General features: G+C 36.7%; 1 protein-coding gene across 7 annotated transcripts in view; it reads left to right on the plus strand.

Annotated features, from left to right (window-relative positions):
* The window catches only part of CNTN4 (contactin 4), a 913,589-nt gene that overhangs the window by 666,478 nt on the left and 223,689 nt on the right, over nt 1-23,422 (plus strand). For all 7 annotated transcript variants that reach the window (XM_032411803.1, XM_032411802.1, XM_032411800.1 and 4 more), the window contains one exon: nt 17,905-18,000. In XM_032411803.1, the coding sequence (XP_032267694.1) occupies nt 17,905-18,000 (96 nt within the window). The remainder of the gene's footprint in view (nt 1-17,904; nt 18,001-23,422) is intronic.

Below are 23,422 nucleotides of genomic sequence, written 5' to 3' on the forward strand. Positions count from 1 at the left end.
TATTTCTCTGAGAAAAAAATGGAAATGAAAAGCTGAAATCTAAAAATAAAATCCATACTTAATACACAAGCTAAATATACCCCCAAGTTTTCTCATTGCTACATTAATTCAATGAAATCTAATTTAGGCTAGTACCACTGTTCTGAATAAAGATGAATTAAGTATTACCAGTTCACATTGTGTTTCAGCTTCTTTCTTTAAGACTTATCAGAAGAAATGTTAATTGCTTAAGTCCTTACAAAATATTGAGTGTTCTTTAAAGTTTTCTGGAAGAAAGATTAAATGAAGGGTACAAATTACTTTGCATTTAATTTTGGCTTCATCCTATTCTGTTGCTATACCCCCAAAGTATTTGTTCTGACTTCATACTACTCTGTAAGACTTAACTTTCCCAAATCTAGATACTATTATGTTGTTCAACATATCATACCCACTCCATACCTAAATTCTTACTATAGCTCTTGCTTATATTATTGATCCCCAAATTGGTGAACTCTGGTTCTACAGGATATTATTAAAGGTACCTCTAAAGTGTACAGAACTCACATAAGTTTAGGAAATGATGGGTTAAACAAAGTTAAACAAGTTTCTTTACTGTTGGATTTTTTCTGCAGTACGAATGTGAATCTCTAAGAGGTCATTATGTTGTTGTTTTTTTAACTTTTGCAAATAGATCGCAAAATATTTTACAAGCAGTTCTATTTAGTAAGATTACTGTGTGGAAAACCAAATGCAGGTCTAGGCTGTTAGCAATCTCTACAGGATGACCCTTATCTACCTTTCTAGTTTCATGTCTCTTATTTTTGTGCAGACACCTGTTGGCCATTTGGTGACCATGCTACATATTTTTAATGCCTCTTGATCATTGTGTGTGCTGTCCCTTGTCAGCCTTAAAAATTAAGCAAGAGAGGTTATCAAGCAGCAAATGAGTTTATTCAGGAATAGAAGAGGAATCACAATCAGGATGCAAACTGCAGTGAACCATAGGCAAGTCCAGAGAACAAAGGGGGAGAACATCCTTTTATGAAGGAAAGGAGAAAGTTGGGAGGGGTTGTTTTGAAAAAAAGTTCACTGGAGAAATATCGGAGTTCAGAGTGTTGGCAGCTTGTCATTGGTGGAATGCAGTCAAAGTGGTAGCTGTTTCTCCATGGCTGCAGGTGAGAGAGAGCATCTTGCTGTTGCTGGGCAAAAAGGAAATCTTACTTCTTCCTGCTGAACTATGCAAGGTGCAACAGTAATAGGGCATGAGAGCTCCCTGTTCATTGCTTCTTGACTCCATTTGGAATGAGGTTTCCTTTATTCATTTTCACACTCTCATCCTGGCATTCTTTCCTCTCTTTTTTCTCCTCTTGAAATCTTATTTTTTGACACCAAGTCTGCATATTATATACTATTATATTTTTTTCCTGCAGGAAAACTATTTTGCTTTCTCCTTGGTATTCCTGTAAGTACTTTGTTTATACATGTGCTAAAGCCCTTGCCATTGTCTGTTTTGAATCAGGTAATTGTCCACATCTCTCTACAAGATGGGGAACTCTTCAAAGCAGTGGCTTGTTTTAATTTACCTTTACAAATATTTTGATTCTTAACACTCCACCAGGCATGTAATGGGCAGTCATTCTGGTCGAACAGAACTGAGTTGACTAACCACAAAACCTTAAATCAAACTATGTCACTCTTCTGCTCAAAAACCTGTAGTGTTGGGCGCCTGGGTGGCTCAGTTGGTTAAGCGACTGCCTTCGGCTCAGGTCATGATCCTGGAGTCCCGGGATCGAGTCCCACATCGGGCTCCCTGCTCGGCAGGGAGTCTGCTTCTCCCTCTGACCCTCCTCCCTCTCATGCTCTCTGTCTCTCATTCTCTCTATCACAAATAAATAAAATCTTAAAAAAAAAAAAAAAAACCTGTAGTGTCGCCATTTATACTCAGAATAGGAGCCAAAGACTTTACAGGGGTCCACAAAGCCCCAAACAGTCACTCATTCTCCCTGCCCCAAGACCTCCTTGACTCCATCTCTTAACTGCTCTCTTCCTCGTCCGTTCCACTCCAGTTAAAATGGGCTCCTAGTGTTCCTCATAGGATGGTTCCCCCTAAGCACTCACCGGGTCAAATCTTTTACCTCTTTCAAGTCTTTGCTCTGATGTCACCAAACTCCTCAGACTTACCCTGAACCCGTTATCTAAAATTGCAGCCGTCCTTCCAGCTCTCCCAGTCTCTCTTACTATGCTCTATTTTTTGCATTTCCCACAGCTTCACTACCTTCTAACATACTTAGCAATTAAAATTTATCATGTTTTTTATTTTCCTACCTCACCTGGCCAGATGTAAATTCTGCAATGGCAGGGATACTTGTCTGATTTGTTTATTGTTGTGTCCCAAACCCCTAAAACAGGGTCTGATGAATATTAGGCATTTCATAAACATGTTAAAAGAATTGAATAAATGAGTATGATATTCATCCCATTTTCTACTACAATGAATTTGTGATGTCTGCTTGTCACAATATATTCATACAGAATTTAGTAAGATCGGGGTAGTTTTTATTAGCTTTTCTTATTGAAAAATTGTTCTCTGCACTTCAACTCATTCAAGCTGTGAAGGCAGTAAAACATTGCATCAATTAAAATATTCCAATTAACACTAATCAGGAAGAGCAATATTAATAACACAGCTGAACTGGGTTGTTGAAATTTCGTAGCCTCACATATCACTCCAGGCACAGCATGTCAATTTCAAAAGGTAATTTTTGTTCCCTTTCATGAATTTTGGTAAAATAATAAAGACCTTCAGAAGAGAAGGAGAAAGCATTAAAAAAAAGTGGGTCTCTATTTTAAAATGCTCTGGTTCTGCTCTTCAATCCAAAATAACATTGCTTTCATCATCATCATGGTTAAGAACAACACTTCATGGCATGTCCACTCATCAGAACATTCAGATAGATTTTGGGAGCCTAAGAAGTGTGAAATGGCATTCTTGCCCTCAAGGAATTTGCAATCTCCACCAAAAGTGTTTTAGAGTCTAGGCTCAGATCATTTACTTATTATTTTCAGCTTTATTGAGATATAATTGATATAACATTGTGTAAGTTTAAGGTGTCAATGTGTTGATTTGATACCTTTATATATAGCAAAATGATGACTACCATAGCTTTAGCTAACACCTCCATCCGATCACATGCTTACCATTTCTTTTTTTTGCAAAGAAAACGTTTAAGATCTACTCTCTTAGCAACTTTCAACAATCTAATACATTATTGCTAACTATAATCACCATGCTGTATATTAGATCCCCAGAACTTGCTTGTCTTAAAACTGGAAGTTTATACCCTTTAACCAACATCTCCCTATTTCACCCACCTTCCAGCCCCTGGTAACCACCATCCTACTTGGTTTGTATGAGTTTGGCCTTTCTACATTCCACATATGTGTGATATCAAATAGTATTTGTCTTTCTCTTACTTATTTCATTTAGCATAATGCTCCAAGGTTAATCCATGTTGTCACACGTGGCAGGATTTCCTTCTTTCTCATGACTGAAAAATATTCCATTGTATATATATATACATACATATATGTATCACATCTTCATTCATCTGTTGACAGACACTTAGGAAATGAAAATAGAATCTCCAGTTGATATCTGTACTCCCATGTTTATTGGAGCATTATTCACAATAGTCAAGATATGGAACCAACCATATAATTTACTTATTGAAGGTTTAACTTTGAACAAATCTCTTAACTTTTCTGAATTTCAAATGTTGCCCTTCTATATACAGCAGTGAGTACTTAATGCCATCACTGTCTACTTTACAGAGATGCTTTCATAATCAGATGCATTATTATGAGTAATTTCTCTTTTAATTTTTAAAAATAAGGAGTATACAAATTTATAGAGACAGAAAGTAGAATGGTGGTTGCCAGAGGCTAGGGGCAGGAGGAGTAGGGAATGGGAGGTTATTGTTTAACAGGTACAATTTCAGTTTTACCAGATAAAAAGAGTTATGGAAATAGATGGTGATGATATTAGCACAACATTAATAATTTATTAAATACCACTGAACTATACACTTAAAAATATTTAAAATGGGAAATATTATATCATGTGTGTTTTACCATAATAAAAAAATGGGAAAAAATGCACACCCCAAGGAGTCCATTTTGAAGAACTACATTCATTTGGGTATGTAGTTCAGGTGGCTTTGATAATTAAGATGGTCCAAAAATTCGGGCGCCTGGGTGGCTCAGTTGGTTAAGCGACTGCCTTTGGCTCAGGTCATGATCCTGGAGTCCCTGGATCGAGTCCCGCATCGGGCTCCCTGCTCGGCAGGGAGTCTGCTTCGTCCTCTGACCCTCCCCCCTCTCATGTGTTCTCTCTCTCTCATTCTCTCTCTCTCAAATAAATAAATAAAATCTTAAAAAAAAAAAAAAAGATGGTCCCAAAATTCATGAAAACTCAACAGAAATAAAGCAGTTTTTTAAAGTACTATAAAAATATAAGGAAACATATCATTGATCTAGTTGCTACTATTATTACTACTATGTCTAATAGTTTTATTGTCATTGTTATTGCTAAACTCTTACTGTTATTACTGTCATTATCATCATCATCATCTTCTTCATAATCGTATATTACCTGAAGCATGGTCTAGGGAATAAATTTTTTATATCATCCAAATTTAAATTCTGTGTATAATACTGAATATTTAACTATGACATTTACTGAATGCCAGCAAAGTGCCCAGTCTGGAGCTAGATGCTGGGTGTAGATTGAGGATCTCTGAAATGTATTGATAACCCCCAAATCAGTATTCTTAGCACCTTTATTGTCCTCCATGAACATGTGCTGAACGGCAAAATATTTGAGCCTTTCTATACACTTTCTCTGATGAAGTCGAATGAAGTGACGTTCTGCCTTCTTGTTTCAGCTCTCATACTATAAACAAATGTCCTTTTAGCAATCTCCTTATTGCTGTGGGGTTTTTTGCATTTTTGTGTTCTTTTTTGGTAATTTCATTGTTTAAAATAGCCCAAAGTGTAATGCTGGAGTTCAGTCTAGTTTTCCTAAGTGCTAGAAGCCTGTGATGTGCCTTATGGAAAAAAAGTATGTGTGATAGATAAGCTTCATTCAGGCATGAGTTAGACTGCTCTTGGGTATGAGTTAGTGTTAATGAATCAAGGTTATATATAGTAAAGGTCCAAAATACCTTCATTAACTTACCCAACTACACACACACACATTTCAGGGACATTTAAAAATGTCTCTGTCCTTTGCCCTGTTCTGTAGAATCCTGATAATGGTGGCTTCATATACAGTGTTTAAAGAAGTCTGTGGAAATTTGAGCGCCACAACGAGGTTTGATGTGTGGAATTTCTTGGTTCAGAAGAGCAACAAGGGTCACGTTGGATTCTTCTGGAAACTCCAGCAGATAAGTAATGAGGCAGAGACATCAGAATGGAAAATGACCCCAGGAGTAACACTGCAAAGATGGAAAGATGAGAGGCCAGTGCTGACATGCAAGATGAGGCTGTAGCTGGAGATGAGCTTGTGTCATATTTTTTTAAAACAAGAGTACCAGGAATTTCAATGGTTGGCACAGTCGATTTGAGTAACTGAACGTGCTTGATGCTAAAGAACCCAGTGTCACCTTGCAGTAGAATGAGGCTGCCTGTGTGCATTGACCTGCATTAAAAAAAGTGGGGAGAATGAACAGTCCTGCAACAGGGAAGGAGAGGAGCCAAGTCATGTGTGCTGACATAAATTAAACCCAAGATCCAATTCTCTTGGTACTTATACACTTTGATTCATCATCTGTGCAGATGGAATGTTGACTGGATGATTTACCCCCAACAAAAAGTACTTCCTTTCATCTCCCATAGCACTTCCTCTCTACAGCTCCGCAGCATTGATTACCTCCTTTATACCTTGCAATGGAATTATTTATGTGTCTGTCTAACGTAGATTGTAAACTTCTTGAGGTCAGGGACCATGTTTGATTTGCCTTCATATTCTCCGCACCATCTACCACATATGACATAATAATATTTATGGGGAGGAGGAAGGATGAGGAAAGGAGCTCAGACTGAAAAAAGGATGGTGTTATGGAATAAATGTTTGTGTCTCTCTAAAATTCATATGTTGAAATCCTAACCCCTAATGTGATAGCAATAAGAGGTGGAGTCTTTGGGACGTGATTAGGTCATGAGGGTCGAGCCCCCATGAATGAGATTAATACCTTTATAAGAAGAGACAGAGAGAGCTTCCTCTCTCTCCATTCTCCACCATGGGAGGATACAATGAGGAGACATTTGCAAATCAGGAAGCAGACCTTCAGCAGACACCAGCTCTGCCAGCACCTTAATCTTGGACTTCTCAGTCTCCCAAACTGTGAGAAATCAATGTTTGTTGTTTGAGCCACCCAGTCTGTGTGTATTTGTTATAGCAGCCCAAACACACTAAGGCATTAAGATCATCCCAGCTCTGAAATTCTCTGGCTCTGTAGGATTTCTGAGACAGAAAACAGTAGCATTGTCTAAAGCAGCACATAAATTATCATAGTACTGGTTTGGTGATTGTCTTCTTTTAGGAAATCAGGATATATTTAGTATGCCTGCTCATTTGTTTCTGCCATTTCTTCAGTTATTTAGTTATTTCTAGTTTTATGTTTGTTTTTGCTGGGGAACTGTGTTCAACTTTTAGATACAAAATAAAAATATTTATTAGGCTTCTCAGATGTTACTTGTATTAGGTGACTTCAACTTCAGTTATAAATAAGAACATACGAAACTAAATCGAGACTGCTGTGCCACTTGGCACTACTTTGCACCCTTCTTGGCATTCTCTGTGGGGGCCAAGAGCTGAGTTGGCAGAAGGAAAGTGATTTATTCCTTCACATTTGGAAGTAGGAAGGGAAGTTAAAAGATTCTACTTTTACATGATCTTCCTCTTTTAAAAGTTCATACCAACATTACTTATTCTATTTTTTCCTATGTTTTCCTAACTTAGGTTCCTCTAGCCCCTATCACCAGACACTAAGTGTGATTTATTTATTTTGCTTATGGTCATTTTGTCCACTTTAGCCTCTTTGAGAGGAGAATTTTTTTTTTGTTCAATAATATATCCCCTGTGCCTATAATAGTAGCTGACATATAATAAGTGCTCATCTTAAACATATTGTAAGTATTGATTGACTCTGTATTAGTTTGCATCTCCCTTAACAGTGCATTTAAAAGCAAGAGGCTTGAGTGATGGCATTTCCAAAAATCAGCAGGTTTACCACACTGCAGCCTTATCTCTGATTTCTCTCTGTGAAATCAGCATCTATAGCAAATTCTAAATAGATGATGAATAAACACATAGCTTACATGTATATTTGATGATGGTTTTATTTTCAAAACTGTAATGAGATAAAAATATATGGTTGAAGTTGCCAAAGCAACTTAAATTCAACATAAATAACAGCTGCTCTTCATCTGGGAATTTCATTTATATACAGAACTTTTATTTTATGCCCTTAACTTTTTTTAAGGAGTATACTAGATACAGCTAATTCAGCATCCAGTATCCCAAGATATGTTTTATACTCAAAGAAGAGAAAGAAAAAGGGCAGAGAAGTACACTTTTTGAGCCAGTGATTAAACAAACCTGTTAGTTCCAATAGCTTTGATTTCCCCAAAGTAACTATATGGCAAAGCATGTCCAATTTTTTAGAAGCAGTGACTATATGAAGACTGGTATTTTTCTTTATGAGTCACCATTCCCTGTTTTATTGTGTCAAAAATCCTAAACTAAGTATGTAGTGAGGACTCTTCGATTTGCTTTTAAAGCAAAACTTTATTTCAGAGCATAGAGTGTTGGGAAAAACTGATAAAGTATGCCTCTCCCTTTAAAGTTAACAGTCAGTGTAATTTCTTCCCAAGCTCCTTGGGAAATATGCCTACTTTTTTGGGTAGAAATAAGAGAACATTTAAATATATGAGCACCTACCTAGTTTCATTTATGAGCAGGAAGTGAGAAACTGCCCCTCTTTCTTAGAGATTGTACCCACTGCCACTCAGTGCTAGGCATACTTGAAGGTGAATTCATTGCTCAGGCTTGTATCCCTAAAAGGTTAACAAAACAAAAGAAATGGAATGAAAAAGTTTGAGATGAAAAGATTTCTTTTACTTTAAAGCACAGTGTTTTCACAACCAATTGTATGGCTGGTTGATTTGTGGTCTCTAGGGTTTGATCATGATCTGTGGCCCATATATCTCCATTTAGTAATATCTTCCCAAGGTTTTTCCTAGAGATTACTGACTTTACAATGGCCTCCTGATACATTCCTTTTCAGCATTTCTTCAGAGGATATTTATTCTAGTATTAGTTGAATGTATTTGATTTGCCCTCTAGGGTTGCCCATTTTTTAAGAAGACTGGTACAATGAATTACAACTTGCTAATTTTAATTTTCAGAGGGGAGAAGAAAAGGCTATGCAGTAAAAGTACAAAATGAAGAATCATGTTTCTTTCTGTCAAAACTGTAATGATCGTAAGTCTCTCAACATACAGAATTCTTACACTAGATGAAAAACAGATAATTGTATGATATATCACTGACTAAGTGATAGCCCTGATCACAAATAACAGACCCATGCAATTTGCATAATGTTGTTTGATATTTTAATCATCTTGGGCATTTCCTGAGCCTCAGGGGTCAGCGGGTGGGAGGGTATTTCTTGTACCAAGCAGTGAATTTATTTCATACCCTGATTGTATTTCAGTCTTAGTGAGTGTATCTCTAAGCTTTCATATTTAGGTGTGGTAGGTGGCTCGACTCCTACAGCCAAGATGTTGGGAAATGGTCTGTCATGTGGACAAATACAAGAAAGTTCACGCTAAGCCAAGTCTTGCTGACTTAGTGTGTGAAACAGGAGGGAGAGCAGTGCTCAACAAATACGAATTAAGTATATAATACCTACTATGTATCAAACACTGCTTGGGGCACTGTGCTGCAGACTGATAAAGACTGAAAAGATTCCTGCCACAGTGAGCCTTTATCTTGGGTAGGGAGAGGGGGCGTTGGGGAGACAATAAACCAAGTAGCATATAAGCAAACAAAGTCATTTGCAGATGCTGGCGATGATTGCTGTGTAAGACATCATAAAGAGGTGATGTGATGGAAAGTGTCTGGAGCCAGGTGGTGGTCTACTTGAGATAAACCCTCAGAAAAGGCTACTCTGAGGAGGTGACATTTGAATTGAGTCCTGAGGGATGGGAATGATGAGCCAAAAGATGAGTCAAGTGCATTTCAAACAAAGGAACAGCAAGTTCAAAGGTCTTAAAAAAAGGATTAGCTTTAAAATGTTTGAAGAACAGAAAGCAAAACATGTTTATTATGGTTTAAATAAGGAAGGTAGAAAATAACAGGAAATGGGACTGGGTACATAGGCGGGGACCAGATTTCAAAGGGCCTTTGTAGAATACAGTGAAGATTTCATATTTTATTTAAAATTTACTAGGCCAAATGCTTTTCTGAAACCTTTGTTTCTGTTTGTGTTGTATAAACATGAAACCAAAGATAGGGAATGCAGCTGCCTAACCATTGACACTCCTGAGTCAGGATGATATGCGAAAAGAGATGAGCTCCTGTGGAGAAAAATGCTGGTAATAATAGCTTGTATTTTAGAGCACCTGTCTCCAAAGGAGAACAACATTATTTATGTTGCCATATCACACTAATCACAGTAACCTTGTGAGTTAGATAGGTTCAGGTTTTTATGGAACACATGGAGAAACTCAAACATTTTAAATTGAGTTGTTCTTTGACTTATTAAGTAACACAAAGGTCTAGATAAAATAGAATATGCCAAAAAAGTGTAGAAAGAGAAAAAAACTAATATAAGAAATAAAAAGAGCTACTAGGAGAGAGTCATACACTTAACAGAGCAAAGGGCAGCAAAGCAACCTTTATTTTCTCGAAAAGTCAAGAAAATAATAGTAGAGGGATGAAAAAGCGAAAGTCTCAAATAGTCAACCAGACAACAAGTATGGTTTCATTTTTTAAATTTAATTCTGTGTAGAAAGAGGCTGAGTACTTCTGGATTAGGTAAACCTGGATTATAATTCATTCTCTTCCTTGTACTATATCTTTGATCTTCGGTGTTAACTTGGGTGTTTCTTTGTATAAAATGGATTAATAATAATACTTTATAGAGTTGTTGCAAGGATTAAATGAATGAACACATGAAAAGTGAGAAATTGAGTTCTTTATGGAAGCTAGTTAAAACTGGCATTCCACTGTGTTGTTGTTGTTTGCTAATGAGTTAGAATTTACAAAAGTGATTAATTTCCCAAGCAGTCCACAGAAGCCTCCTTAACACATACACACATTTTAAGTTCTTGCCTAGGTTTTGTTGCTGGAAACAAAAAATGATGTAGTAATGTGGTGAAAGGGAAAGAGGAGCATAACCTCCTCTTTTGCAAAATGCAAGATTGCTGACCCCAGGCAAATTTGTCTTTGACAATCTCTACACACCTTTCCTCATCCTGTTTTTTAGGTCATTAATTTCTTTTTGAGCTTTCTCAGCCCTATTTTACCCTCCCCATTACTTCATAGATAACATTTTCTTTTGTTTCTTCTTTGGTTAATCAAAACTCCCATTCGAAGAATCCCTACTGCTCTTATTTACTTATTAAGAGGAAGCAATCTGATTGGATTAATTCACTCTTCACTGTAAATGACTACTTGCAAGGTAATGCATTTATAGCTATTTATGGTTTTAAAGTGTAATTTCTGTAATTCCGAAGTAATCCCTAAATTATAGAGTTTTCATCTGGCATGACTAAAGAGGGTAAGAAAAAAATTCAGATACTTGGTGGGAGAACATTGTGTTGTCATATTCAGTACCTGGGAGAGCTCCCACAGGCTCTTCCTTTGTACTTGGAAATAAGTGTTCTGAGAATTTTCATAGGGATGTCCATAGTAGCAGCATTAGGACTATGAAAGAATAAGGTCATAAGCCAGTTCTATGAATGAGTCATTTGTAAATTGAGTGTACGTTAACTTAGAAATATTAATAAAGCCCTTTTTATCTATACAAAGATCTCCAGGAAAGAGAGTTGCTTTACTTTTCAATGTCAGATCGCCACCTCGAATCAAATTTTGGTCCCTTACTTTAGACTGCCAACAAATTAGGATATTTAATATCAGATATTTAGCATAGACATACATTTTTCTTTTGTTTTGTTTTACTTAGTTGTTAGAGAAATAAGATACCTGACATCAATACTTGGAATAAAAGAGGAACTCAAAAAATATTTGCTGAAGATTGGATAAACAAATGGGCAAGTTAACGACATAAGGAAAAGCAAGATAATGACAAGCGTATCTATCAATATTTTATAATCATATATACATATATTTCAATTTCCATTTATAGCTATTCTATTTCCATCTGGTATACAGTGTGAACTTCCAAAACTTTAAGTTCAATGAGTAAATTTATATAATCAGTAAATAATATAATGTTTCATAATTTACTTCTGTTTCAAACATCATATGTCTGCATCCATTGTAGAAGATAAATAAACATCAGGTTTTTGCTGTTTTATGAAAATATTTTCCACCTTTACATTAAAAAGTAACACAAACTTCCTCAGATCATATCATCATAAGAAAAAGTTCTTAAGGAAAATTGTCTGAATCCATTATATGTGAGTGTATCTTAATTGTAAGTCATATAAAGAATACAGTCCATTCTCTGGAAAGAATAAGGTAGCCTGCTTACTTCAGCTCCTGTCTAGACTTAAAAACACAATTAAGATTAACAAAAAAAGATCTGTTTTAAGCCCTATTAGCATTTTTTGCCATGGCACGATTGACTTGACCACTCTAGTGTTACCTTATCTGGTGGAAGTTTGGACTCATGGGCTTTCCCCCAGTAAGTCACTTTCTGTACAGTTTCCTTTGATGGCAAGAAATGATAATGGTATTGTTAACATCTATAGGCTACTGACTTTGCATCAGACAGTATGTAAATACTTCATATGCATGATCTTTATCTTTAAAGAGCTCTATGAGATAAGGATTATTATCCTAATATTAGAGATGAAGAAACTGAAGTTCTAGGAAATTAAATAACTCACCTACCACCATCATACAGAAAGAAAGTAAGAGTACCAGATTTGTACTCAGGTCCTTCTGACTACAAAGCCAGTGTGTTAAACCATTATGCAATTCATTCTCTTGCTGTATATTCTCACTGGGAAACCCAATCAACCATGCCAGTTTCACTAATGGTTTCTTCTTTCTTCCTGAGTGGAAAGGATGTAAAAGATGCAGCTTTGCAATGCCTAAGGTTTTATAAATTTAGACTTGTTTTCAGTAGGAGTCTCTAGAATTCAAGAAACCATGCAAATGTGCATCCACAAATGCATACACTCAGGGAACAAATGGCAAAGAGTAAAGACATAATTTTAAATATGCTGCATGATAATCAGCTTTTAAAGTTATGCTCCAAAAATAGCTCTTTAAAAAAAAATAAATGGTGCAATCATCATTATGGAAATCGTATTATAACAAATGTATTGCTTGACCATTTTTCCAAGCTGATATTGATTTCCTTATTGATTGCTACTTTCAAAATTGGAGGAAGCAATAACAAAGGAAACTGGTGATGGAAATTTCTTGTTCTAAGGACACTCTATAAAAATTATTAGGATCCATGCCTACCCAAATCAGGAAAAAAAGTGAATTGTTGTTGTCCCTTTTTAACTTGTAGTGACTAAAAATATACTAAAAATACATGCATTGCTTGCATAGTTTACTGTTTCATTCTTCCTCTTTCCTTTTCTCCTGCTTTGTAGATTCTTAACAAACCATGATGTGTGTTGTGATCTCATGAACCTCTTCTGGCCATTTTAAAACTAAGCTTTTTTTTTTTTTTTTTTTTAAGATTTTATTTATTTGGGGCGCCTGGGTGGCTCAGTTAGTTAAGCGACTGCCTTCGGCTCAGGTCATGATCCTGGAGTCCCTGGATCGAGTCCCACATCGGGCTCCCTGCTCGGCAGGGAGTCTGCTTCTCCCTCTGACCCTCCCCCCTCTCATGTACTCGCTCTCATTCTCTCTCAAATAAATAAACAAAATCTTTTAAAAAAAATAAAAAAAATAAAAGATTTTATTTATTTGACAGAGAGAGACACAGCGAGAGAAGGAATACAAGCAGGGGGAGTGGGAGAGGGAGAAGCAGGCTTCCCCCGTAGCAGAGAGCCTGATGTGGGGCTCGATCCTAGGACCCTGAGATCATGACCCGAGCCAAAGGCAGATGCTTAACGACTGAGCCACCCAGGCGCCCCAAACCTAAACTTCTTATACTCTGGCTTGTCCCACCCTATGAATGGCTTTAGCTCTTCCATGTTCAATGGGTAGTCCCTTAATGATGGCCTGAATATGTTACTCTTTCTTATTTACTGTTATTTCTCAAAAAAATATCTTGGGCCCTCTTGATTTTGTTTTCTCTAGAGTACCTCCAGGTTTTTATTGTAAGGTATCTCTTCCTTTCCTCTAAACATTTAATAACTTTACAGACAGGAAATATGTAGAGATTTTTCCCTCTCACTCTCTGATTTATTCTGCAGTCTGAATTCTAAGTATTCTCATATATTAAGGCCTTTTATTATTTGTCACATATTGCAGCTTTAAGACCTTTGTATACTTTTACTCCCTCGGGAATTTAACTGCTAAATCATTTCCTCCATGCACTCAATACACATTCCAAGTACTATAGCATATTTTCTAATCTCATTTAAAAATGAAATGCTGATATTACATTCCATAGCAGAATAAAGGACAATTGTTTCCACAGAAAAATATGATATGAAAACACATCTGCCACAAAATTGTGCATCCCTTAGTATATGATTTCTGGAAAAAATTAGGTAAAACACTGATGAATGAAGTCAACACCAAAAAGTATAGCCATTTATTTTTTAAAAGTCTACAAACCACGTGTCAGTGAACCATATACAGAGCTGGAAAAACAAGCTGTTTTGAAAAGCCACAATACATGGATATTAATTCCTTGTCACACATATACATCATTTATTCATCCGTATCTTTAGTAACTGACTGCATTGTTCAGCTACCTTCCTGACAATGCAACAATCATGCTTCTTAATGAAGTTATTTATTTTTTCTTTTTTATTGTTATGTTAATCACCATACATTACGTCATTAGTTTTTGATGTAGTGTTCCATGATTCATTGTTTACATATAACACCCAGTACTCCATGCAGAACGTGCCCTCCTTAATACCCATCACCAGGCCAACCCATCCCCCCACCCCCCTCCCCTCTAGAACCCTCAGTTTGTTTCTCAGAGTCCATAGTCTCCCATGGTTCGTCTCCCCCTCCGATTCCCCCCCTTCATTCTTCCCCTCCTGCTATCTTCTTCTTCTTCTTTTTTTTTTTTTTTTTAAACATATAATGTATTATTTGTTTCAGAGGTACAGGTCTGTGATTCAGCAGTCTCAATGAGGTTATTTCTGATTGGTTTCTCTTTGTTCAATTTCATCCTTTTCACCTAATGTTTAAAAATCCCTACATTGAGTACTCACCCACAAGGAAAAGCAAAGGAATAGAAGATTTGGAATCAAATGTACCTACTCAATGCTTTGTGCATTGACGTGTGGATTTTCTTACATGTTCACTAAAGAGCTTAATATTCATTCATTCGGTTATTTATTTATTTTTTTATTTTGTCTCTAAGATAGTTAGTTTGAGTGCTCTTTTTCACTGGCTTCGCTAAATCAGTGGGGAAGCCATAGATTCTGGTGTTTGAGAGCAGTAGCTTTAGAGGGAGACAGATATGAATTTGTATTTTTCTGACCACTTCCTAGGTGGGTGAAGATAATACTAAACATCTCTGAGCTTCACTTCTATCACCTTTAAGTTGGGAATTTAAACTATGATGGAATTAAATGAGATCTATATGAAAAGTGCTTGGCACATGATATGACCTCAATACATTTTGCAGGTAGATGCTATTATTGCTATTAGAGCAATGGTGATGGTAAAAGAGCGTTATCCATAATATATTCTGTCTTGTAACATCTGTTGCTAACCATCATTACCTAGTACCAAGGCTTTAGAAATAAAATGACTCTTAGAAAAATAATGTATGTGGGAATTTGCTGAGAAAGGCCTGAGTCATGAGTATATAAGCTTCAAAAAATACCATTCACACACATAGTTCTTTGATTTCTACAATTATCATGCTGCTAGTAATTATGATCTAGATGGGTAGTTATATCTAAAAAGGCCTGTTTTGGACATGAAATTTTTCTTTAATTGTGCTTAAATGCAGTGTCCTTTGTTTAGCTTCTATAGCTCTCTAGAATTCTCTCTAGAATTCATTTACTATTTGGAACACTCTCATAAATAAAATGATTGGGTTATGATTTGCCACTGTATTACAGCATTTTTCAGTGGACAGAACAAACATATACTGAACACTAAACTTGTAGCATGACAGGCATTGTGTTTGGTCTTGTGCTTTTCAAGTATTACCTTATTTAATTGTTGCCCATGACTCTTACTTGAAAACAAAGCACATTTATTCACATTTATTTATGAGAAACTGAAGACTTGCCCAAGGACAGCAACATGGCTAATATATGGCAGAGTTGATTTCAAAGTCAAATCTGTCTAAATGCAGTCTTTTCATTCCCTATGTAAGTAGGGTTTCCCATGTGGAATTTATTTCAACTAACTACTAAGAAATATGTCTAAATATTTTCTCAAATAGCAGATTAATGTGATTAATTCTGACTGCCCAATCCTTGTAGAACTGTGTGAATTCATAAACCAAAAAGGAAGAAAGAGAAATCTAGTTTTTTAAACTAAGTAAGGTCAGTTAAAAATCATTGCATGTGTTTCTCATTTTCTTTCCCATTTCTTAATGCCCCTTCTCTAGTCATAACCATGGTGCATTTTGCCTAGATAAGACTTGATCTCTATTATCTATCAGCCCTTAATTTTTCATGCAACTCTGAAGATTGGATGGGATGTTTGTGCAAAAACTTAGATGATGTATTCTAAGAACCTATGTGGAGAAGTGACAATTCAGAGTGATTCACTGTCACTTTTAGGGATAACAGTTTACAATATTAAACCATTTTCCATAATAAAGTTTTTTAAATCTCTCAGTTAATCTCTTTTGAAGAGCCATTTCCTTGAAAGAAAATATCATGTCTTAGTCTCACCTGATACTCTTTGGATTAAAATAATTGTATTACAGCAGAAATGTAATTCAACTTACAGTACTTTTCTGTATTGTGCTGAATATGTACATGTCCTCCAGGCACCCTGTTTCACACCTTAACTCTGACATATGTTTGGCTTTCTCTGATTAAGTGTTACCTGTCAGTCGTGCCCACTACACTCTTGGGTCCCTACAGGGCAGAAGCTATAGAGGATACAATGTTTGTGTCCTGAGCTGACAACCAAATCATGTTTAATGAAATTTTTATAAGTACTCCATTGATGAAAATAATAATGTACGATCTTAAAATTTGCATAATTCCAGAAGTTGGTAATGAAGATACGTATGTGTCTAAATTTTTTAATATCCTGACCTCTCCTTAAAGTCAAGCCTGACTGTAGAAATATCCCATTTTGTAACTGCAGGGAGCTGTCCTCTTTCTCCCCCTGGCTTCATCACTCATTAACATAGCCTTTAACAAACCTCATGGTGCCTCTTCTTTCTAGCCTGTAAAATGGAGATATTAATGGTAATTAGCTCATATAATTATTGTTAGGATCACTTCAGATAATTGTCATAAAATATTTACCAAAATGGCCAACATGGTGGAAATAGTCAATAAATGTCCATGTACTCTAGTGTGCATATCGAGATGGCCTTGCAACCCTGCAGAATATACTTGGCTTGGAATAATCCTCAAATCTGATAGGAGGTTATTAAATCAAATGTTTTAGATAACAAAAAAATGAAATGGTACTTAAAATACTTCTTGTTGAGAGGATTTACATTTGGGAGGACGGAAGAAAAACGATTTTTTTCAATAGTAATATGTCACTTTATTAGACATATTTTTTACATTAACTCATTTTTATTGGCAACTGCTTATTCGCTGACTCAAACTGTGATCTTTGGGTTTGTAATGTCTTATCTTTCTAACCAGACTTGACCTCCTTGACAGAGGGGAGCTTTTTTTTTTTCCAAACAGAACCTTGGACAGTACCTTATAAACTTTTAAAAAATATACAAGAACTTTGAAACAATTATGTATGTGTGCTTATGTCTGTTTATATATTGTATATAATGTGTGTGTGCATATATAGGGAGAGTCATATTCTAGGTACTTATAGAGTGACACATATAATTGCATATAATAAATGGTTTGGGAAGTGAATAGAATTGAGCATCAGATAACATGAATTTACATCCTGATAATGATATTTAAATACAAAAAAGATGTTGGTGAAGTCACTTAACATAATTAAACCTTGGTTTCCTCATTTAGATATGCACTGTCCAGTAGAACTTTCTTCAGTGATGTGAATGTTCTATTTCTCTGCTATCCAATATGGTAACCACTAGCTACACATGGCTGTTGAACACAAAATGTAACTAGTATAGCTGAGGAACTGGTGTACATTTTATTTAATTTTATGTGTTTTAAATCTAACTAGACACATGTGGCAAGTAGCTCCATTACAATATAGATACAGAATCAAGGATGACAGGACAATATCATGTGAAAAGAGGCTATGCTGAATTTCCTTGGTATGGGTGATACGAAGGCTGATTTTCAGCAGAAGACTATCCTCTTTTGAAACAACTATACTATCCCATAGGATCTTAGGCCTTTTTAATTTAAACCCTTTTCCTTTATTTCCCTTAACAGATCTTGAAAACTTTAAAACAAGAACAAGAAGCACTGTATCTGTCCGTCAAGGTCAGGGGATGGTACTACTGTGTGGCCCACCAGCTCATTCAGGAGGTAAACTATAAATGCACTGAAATGTCTACACTTCATTCGCTGCTATTTTTCTTGCTGATTTTCCGCCCCACCCCCACCCCCTGGCACTAGCTAAAGGAAAAGTGTCATTTGCAGAGTTTCCCAAAGTCCCTCTGTGTCAAGGAAGAATCGTTGTCAATGCCTCCCATAATCAGGCTAGGAAAATATCAGATTCTACAAACGTTCTACCTGACTGCTATCTACCTGGCACAAGGGGAAAGACACCTGAGTCCATTGAGATCAGAATCCTGTTGCTTGGTAAGGCAATGTAGGTAAAGTTACCAGTACTTTCTCCAACTTGATTGGTTTCAAAGCTGACGTTGCTTTATTTCATCTTGTGTTTGGTCTGGAAAAGGATAAGATCCAATCCAGGATCACTTTGTAAAGACTCATAATAACTGGATCAGTTAGGAATCCATTTGAATTATTTTTGTTTATTTTTCCAAGTTTTTATTTAAATTCCTGTTAACTAACATAGTGTAACTTAAGTTTCAGGTGTAAAATTTAGTGATTCGTCACTTACAACACCCAGTGTTCATCACAAGTGCCCTCCTTAATACTAAATTAAAAAATAAATAAATAATAAATAAATAAATAAATAAATAAGTAACTGAAAACCCAGCTAACACAGGCTTCAACACTGGAGTTTGTGTTGTTCTCACACACATTTCCAGAGGTATGTAATCTAAAGCTGATACCACTTCTTGAAGATGTTTTCCAGGATGCAAGCCATTTCTTGCATCCTTTTCTGTAGTCCTTAACATGTGATATGGCTAGGGTACCTAGGTCCAGTCCAAACAGGAAGAAATAGAAACAGTCAAGGACCAAAGTCAAAAGTCTCCATCTTAGTTTGCCTTTGTATTATGAAAGGTTTGCTTTGCCCGAGGACTTATACCTACATGTCACTGATCACCCCCAGGGGCAAAAGAGACTGAAAAATCAAGTATTTTATACAGATCAATTTGATAGCCCTGAAAAAAAATCATAATTTTGTAATAAGGGAGACTATAGAGACATGCTGTATAGACAACTTATAATGTCTGCTAAAAAGACTAACGATGACTGAAAGGCAAATCTGACTTCCATAAGGGGCTCAGTAGTGTGGAGGTTGAATAGATAATGGTATTTATTAGGATTCCTCTAAAGCTTGAGGTAACAAGATTGATAAACTCTATTCTTGGGAATTCTGGCTAAAGTTGAATTTGCTATCTGCTATCCTTGTTATCTTAATTTTCTGTTTGGTTTAACACATGATGAAAAGAAAAAAAAAAATTTAAACTGAGAATTTGAAAACACCCTTTTATTTTTGCCCTGTATTCTAAAGTTGTAACTTTTCCTTGCTCATCTAATACCCTAGCTAACCTTTCCAGCAGGAAATAACAATTAGCAAAATAGCTAAAAGACTTGTACTCTGACATGACAAGTATAAAAAGCAGATGGAAGAGGCTAGATTGAAGACATGGAATTATTCAAGGTTCTGGTTTTTGAAGACTGGCAGAGAATCCAGATTAGATTTCAGTAGTTTGTGTTCTCAGAGATGGGTTTACTCCTTAGGGCTCCCATTTTCCCTTCAAGTTAGTATCAGAAGCATTAAATTTGGAGTCCAGGACACGAGTTCCAGTCCTGACTCTGTTTCAAATCATTATTTGATATTGAGCAAATATTTTCACTCTTCTTATCTATAAAATGAGGAGATGAAAGGAAATCTCTCAGATCCCATTTAGTTGTATCATTACATGGTAATAACTCAATAAAGACTAAACATATTTATCCAGTAGGTTTGCATTATTGAAGCTCTGTCATTTATATGAAGAAGGCAATTAACTGGACATATACTTAGGTTAAAGTCAAGCTCACTCAGACTAACTTTTCTCTTCCTATGATGAAACTGGATCAAAAGAAGAATTAAAGGTTTTGCTGATTTCTTCTGCAGTCTACCTCACAGCATTAAACTTTCATAACATGGCAGCAACTCTAAAAATTAATCTTGTAGGCATATTAAGAAACAAAGTGCCCCACCTCTCCCTGGTATGCTAGTATCTTTGGGAAAGGCAAAGCACCTGGAGTGTTGCTGTGCCGCTATGCAGTGAGACACCTGAAGACTTTCCCTTCCCGCAGAGAAATATATTAAACATTTTCATAGACATCCCCTGCAATGTGCTTGTCTCTGCTGGCAGCAGTCAGCAGCTCTGAAATCCGGTTTCTTGAGCTGTGCTGACATTCCTGACAGTCCTGATGGTGAAAGACAAGGAAATAAATATTCTCATTATGGGCTTTATCAGAACTTGCATGCTCAGTAACACTGTGGGCAAGGCAGGCAAGGCAAGGAAATGTGCAAGAAAACCGAGAGGATCTTGAAGGGTGTAAGAGAGCATCTCAGACAGCCATCAGTTTGAGGCAGTGGAGTCAATGATTATCTGATAAAATCCCCCCAATTACTCAAAACCTTTCAGTGCAAACTGCACCGCAGTGATTCTCTCGTTGCTTCTCCAGGCTGTGTATCACCTGAAAGCCAGCAGAATCACCATGAGCCACTGGACATACTGAGCGTTTTAGACCCAGCATATGGTATCCCAGTTTCAATTGTAACAGATCATGCAGAGGGAAGGAAATGAGTCAGCCTTTTACTGTGTCAGTGGGATACTGAGTAATGGCGTGAAATCCATTGTAAAGGATGCTGCATGTCCTCTTTCAAAAGCTGTGCAGTCAGACCTTCTTAGGGTAACATAGAAATGAGCAACAATTAATCTGTTTTGAAAAGCATTTCAGTCGGCAGGTATATCCAGTACTTTACCAATCACTACATGTAGCATCTTTGTCATCTTTTGGTTAATAGATACGAATTCAGTTGTGATGTCATTGCATAGATTTTACTATTAAATCTTAACACAAACACCAAACAATAGAAATCACTGTGATGGGCTCTGGTTGTCCATGGTGTCCCTTCATATTAGAAATAGAGTTTATTGAGATCCAGAATTTCCTCCTTGCTTTCCATCAAATCCAAGGTCATTTGGCACCAGGAATTCATGATGCTTTACCAAGCTCTCATTAAATAGCAATAGAACCAAGGTACTTTGAGATTCTTCCTGCCACTATACTAAAATTGTATTATTCACCAGTGAATTCCTCATGAACTGTTCAAGGGAGGTTTTTGTTCTCACCTTCCTTTTATATGTCACCAAGATCCTTGCTACTCAAAATGTGGTCCCTGGGCCAGCAGCATCTGCCTCACCTGGCAGCTTGTTAAAAAGACAGTTTCAGGTTCCACCCAGAGCCTAGTGAATAAGAATTCACATTTTAATAAGATCTCCAAGTGATTCATATGCACATTACAGTTTGAGAAGCCCTGAACTATATCTATGATTCTCTCACACACACACCCCTCACTTCTGGCCAGTGATGGGCAGGAAGCTGAGGTATAACCAGGGCAACATGTTAAAACCATAGGTGTCCCACCACTTCCCAAGGATATTCTGATTCCACAAATCTATTGTTTTAGAGACTCTAAGGCAGCACCAGATTTAAGATGCACCCACTTTGATCACCTTCTACAAACCCAGTCCAGATTCACACTGCTGAGATAGAGGACTTTGATTTCCACATCACCCAAGCAGAAGGGTTGAGCACTTTTGTTTTATAATCACCTCAGGATTTACCTTTACTTCGTGTATTTTTGTGGTTGTTGATAAGGGAGATGAACAACCAAGAAAAACTGGCTTTTTCTTAAGTATTTATCTTCAAAAATAGCATTTTATATCTGGCCAGCTTTTACTACATTATTATTAGTGAAAGTATGGTTTCCTAGAGTACTAAAAAGAAACCACATGATTCTGATTCTAAGATGATTTTCATTGTTACGGGTTTTACAGAAACCAGCTATAATTGTCATCATTAGATGCTTTTACACAAAACACATTCCCATTAAAGTTGGATTCTGTTCACATAGCATGAGATGCAGGGACCTTATAACAGAGCATCTGTAGAGTTCTTCATGGTGTTTATAATGTTTTAGTTTCCATTATATTATCTCTGATCCTCACAGTAATCCTTTAAGAAGTAAGGACATGTATTTCATAGATAAGGAAATCGAAGCAAAGAGATTATGTGGGGTCACACACTAATCAATGGCAGGGTCAAGAGTTATCTTTGCCTAGAACATGACCCTTTTTCTTTCCAGTTCAGGAGACAACAGTAGAAACAGGAACTGGATTCTCTATGCCAGGGGTTCTTTGGGCCCCATTCCAGATCAATTAAGTGTGCCTTTCTTGAGAGGGGTCCTCTGGCATCATTTATATTTTTAAAAGCACTGTACATGATTCTAATATGCAGCCGGGGTGGAAAATGTGTGCCCCTGCATTACAAAATCAAGTAGATCTTGTCTCAGCAGAACCTCTCTGTTTGCAAACATTTCCAGGGGCCAGGGACTTTGATTTGATCTGTACATATCCACAAATATAATAACCCTAGTGTAGTTATTTCAGCTGGGTCATTTTGTATTTACCGTGGGACAAAGGAAAAATCATGAAACTGGGACACCTACATTCCAGACCCAGATCTCCTACTACCTTACTATGTGGTCTTGGGCCACTTATGTAACTTCTCTGGGCCCTATTTGGTTTCTGTCATCCCATACATACTGTTTCTAGTATCTAGATGTCAACTTCAGGATCGGGCTCACCCAGTTTCTTAATGAATTCAAACCATGCTGACAGGTCTTGGACCTGGACTGATGTTGCTATGCTAAAATGTTTCCCTCTATGCCCAGAATAATCTTCAAGACAACCACATTTTGTCAAGCTGACAGCTCTGCCTCACCCCACTCCATGCCTTATTCCTAACCCTTGCCCCATACTCGGCTCCTATGCTTACCAGTTCAATGTACCTTCAGACTTTCAGGTGCATCTTTATTTGCTCCAAACATCAATGCATTTTACTGTAGTATAGACACTAAGTTTAGCTCTTGCCCTCATGTCTCACCCAAAGACGCACTCAGAGCCAAACCTGGGACCATAACACACTGTCCTTTGGATTTTAAGTATTGCTGACATTTAAGAGGTTTACTTATTGGGCCCCATCCATCATATCATACTCCCTGGAAAATTGACATCAGAATGGATGGATTCTAGTTTTATCACCATGTGATTTGGACAACTGGCCACTTTGCTCAAGAAGCAGTTCCTCCACTTCCAATTTATTCCCTCTACTTTCTCTCATCCACATTTTAGGCTCCTACTCTTTCCCTATATCTTTGTTTCCAGCATAACTCCCAAATCCTTATACAGTATTCTACCCAAATGAAATTTATATTTTGTAAACCCCTCAAATACGTTGTTAGAATAAGAAAATGTAATAAATGTGGCAACGATCTGCACAGTTAAAGGCTTCCTAAAATATGTAGGAA

Source organism: Phoca vitulina, unplaced genomic scaffold, assembly GCF_004348235.1.
Source record: "Phoca vitulina isolate PV1807 unplaced genomic scaffold, GSC_HSeal_1.0 scaffold13, whole genome shotgun sequence".
Lineage (NCBI taxonomy): Eukaryota > Metazoa > Chordata > Mammalia > Carnivora > Phocidae > Phoca > Phoca vitulina.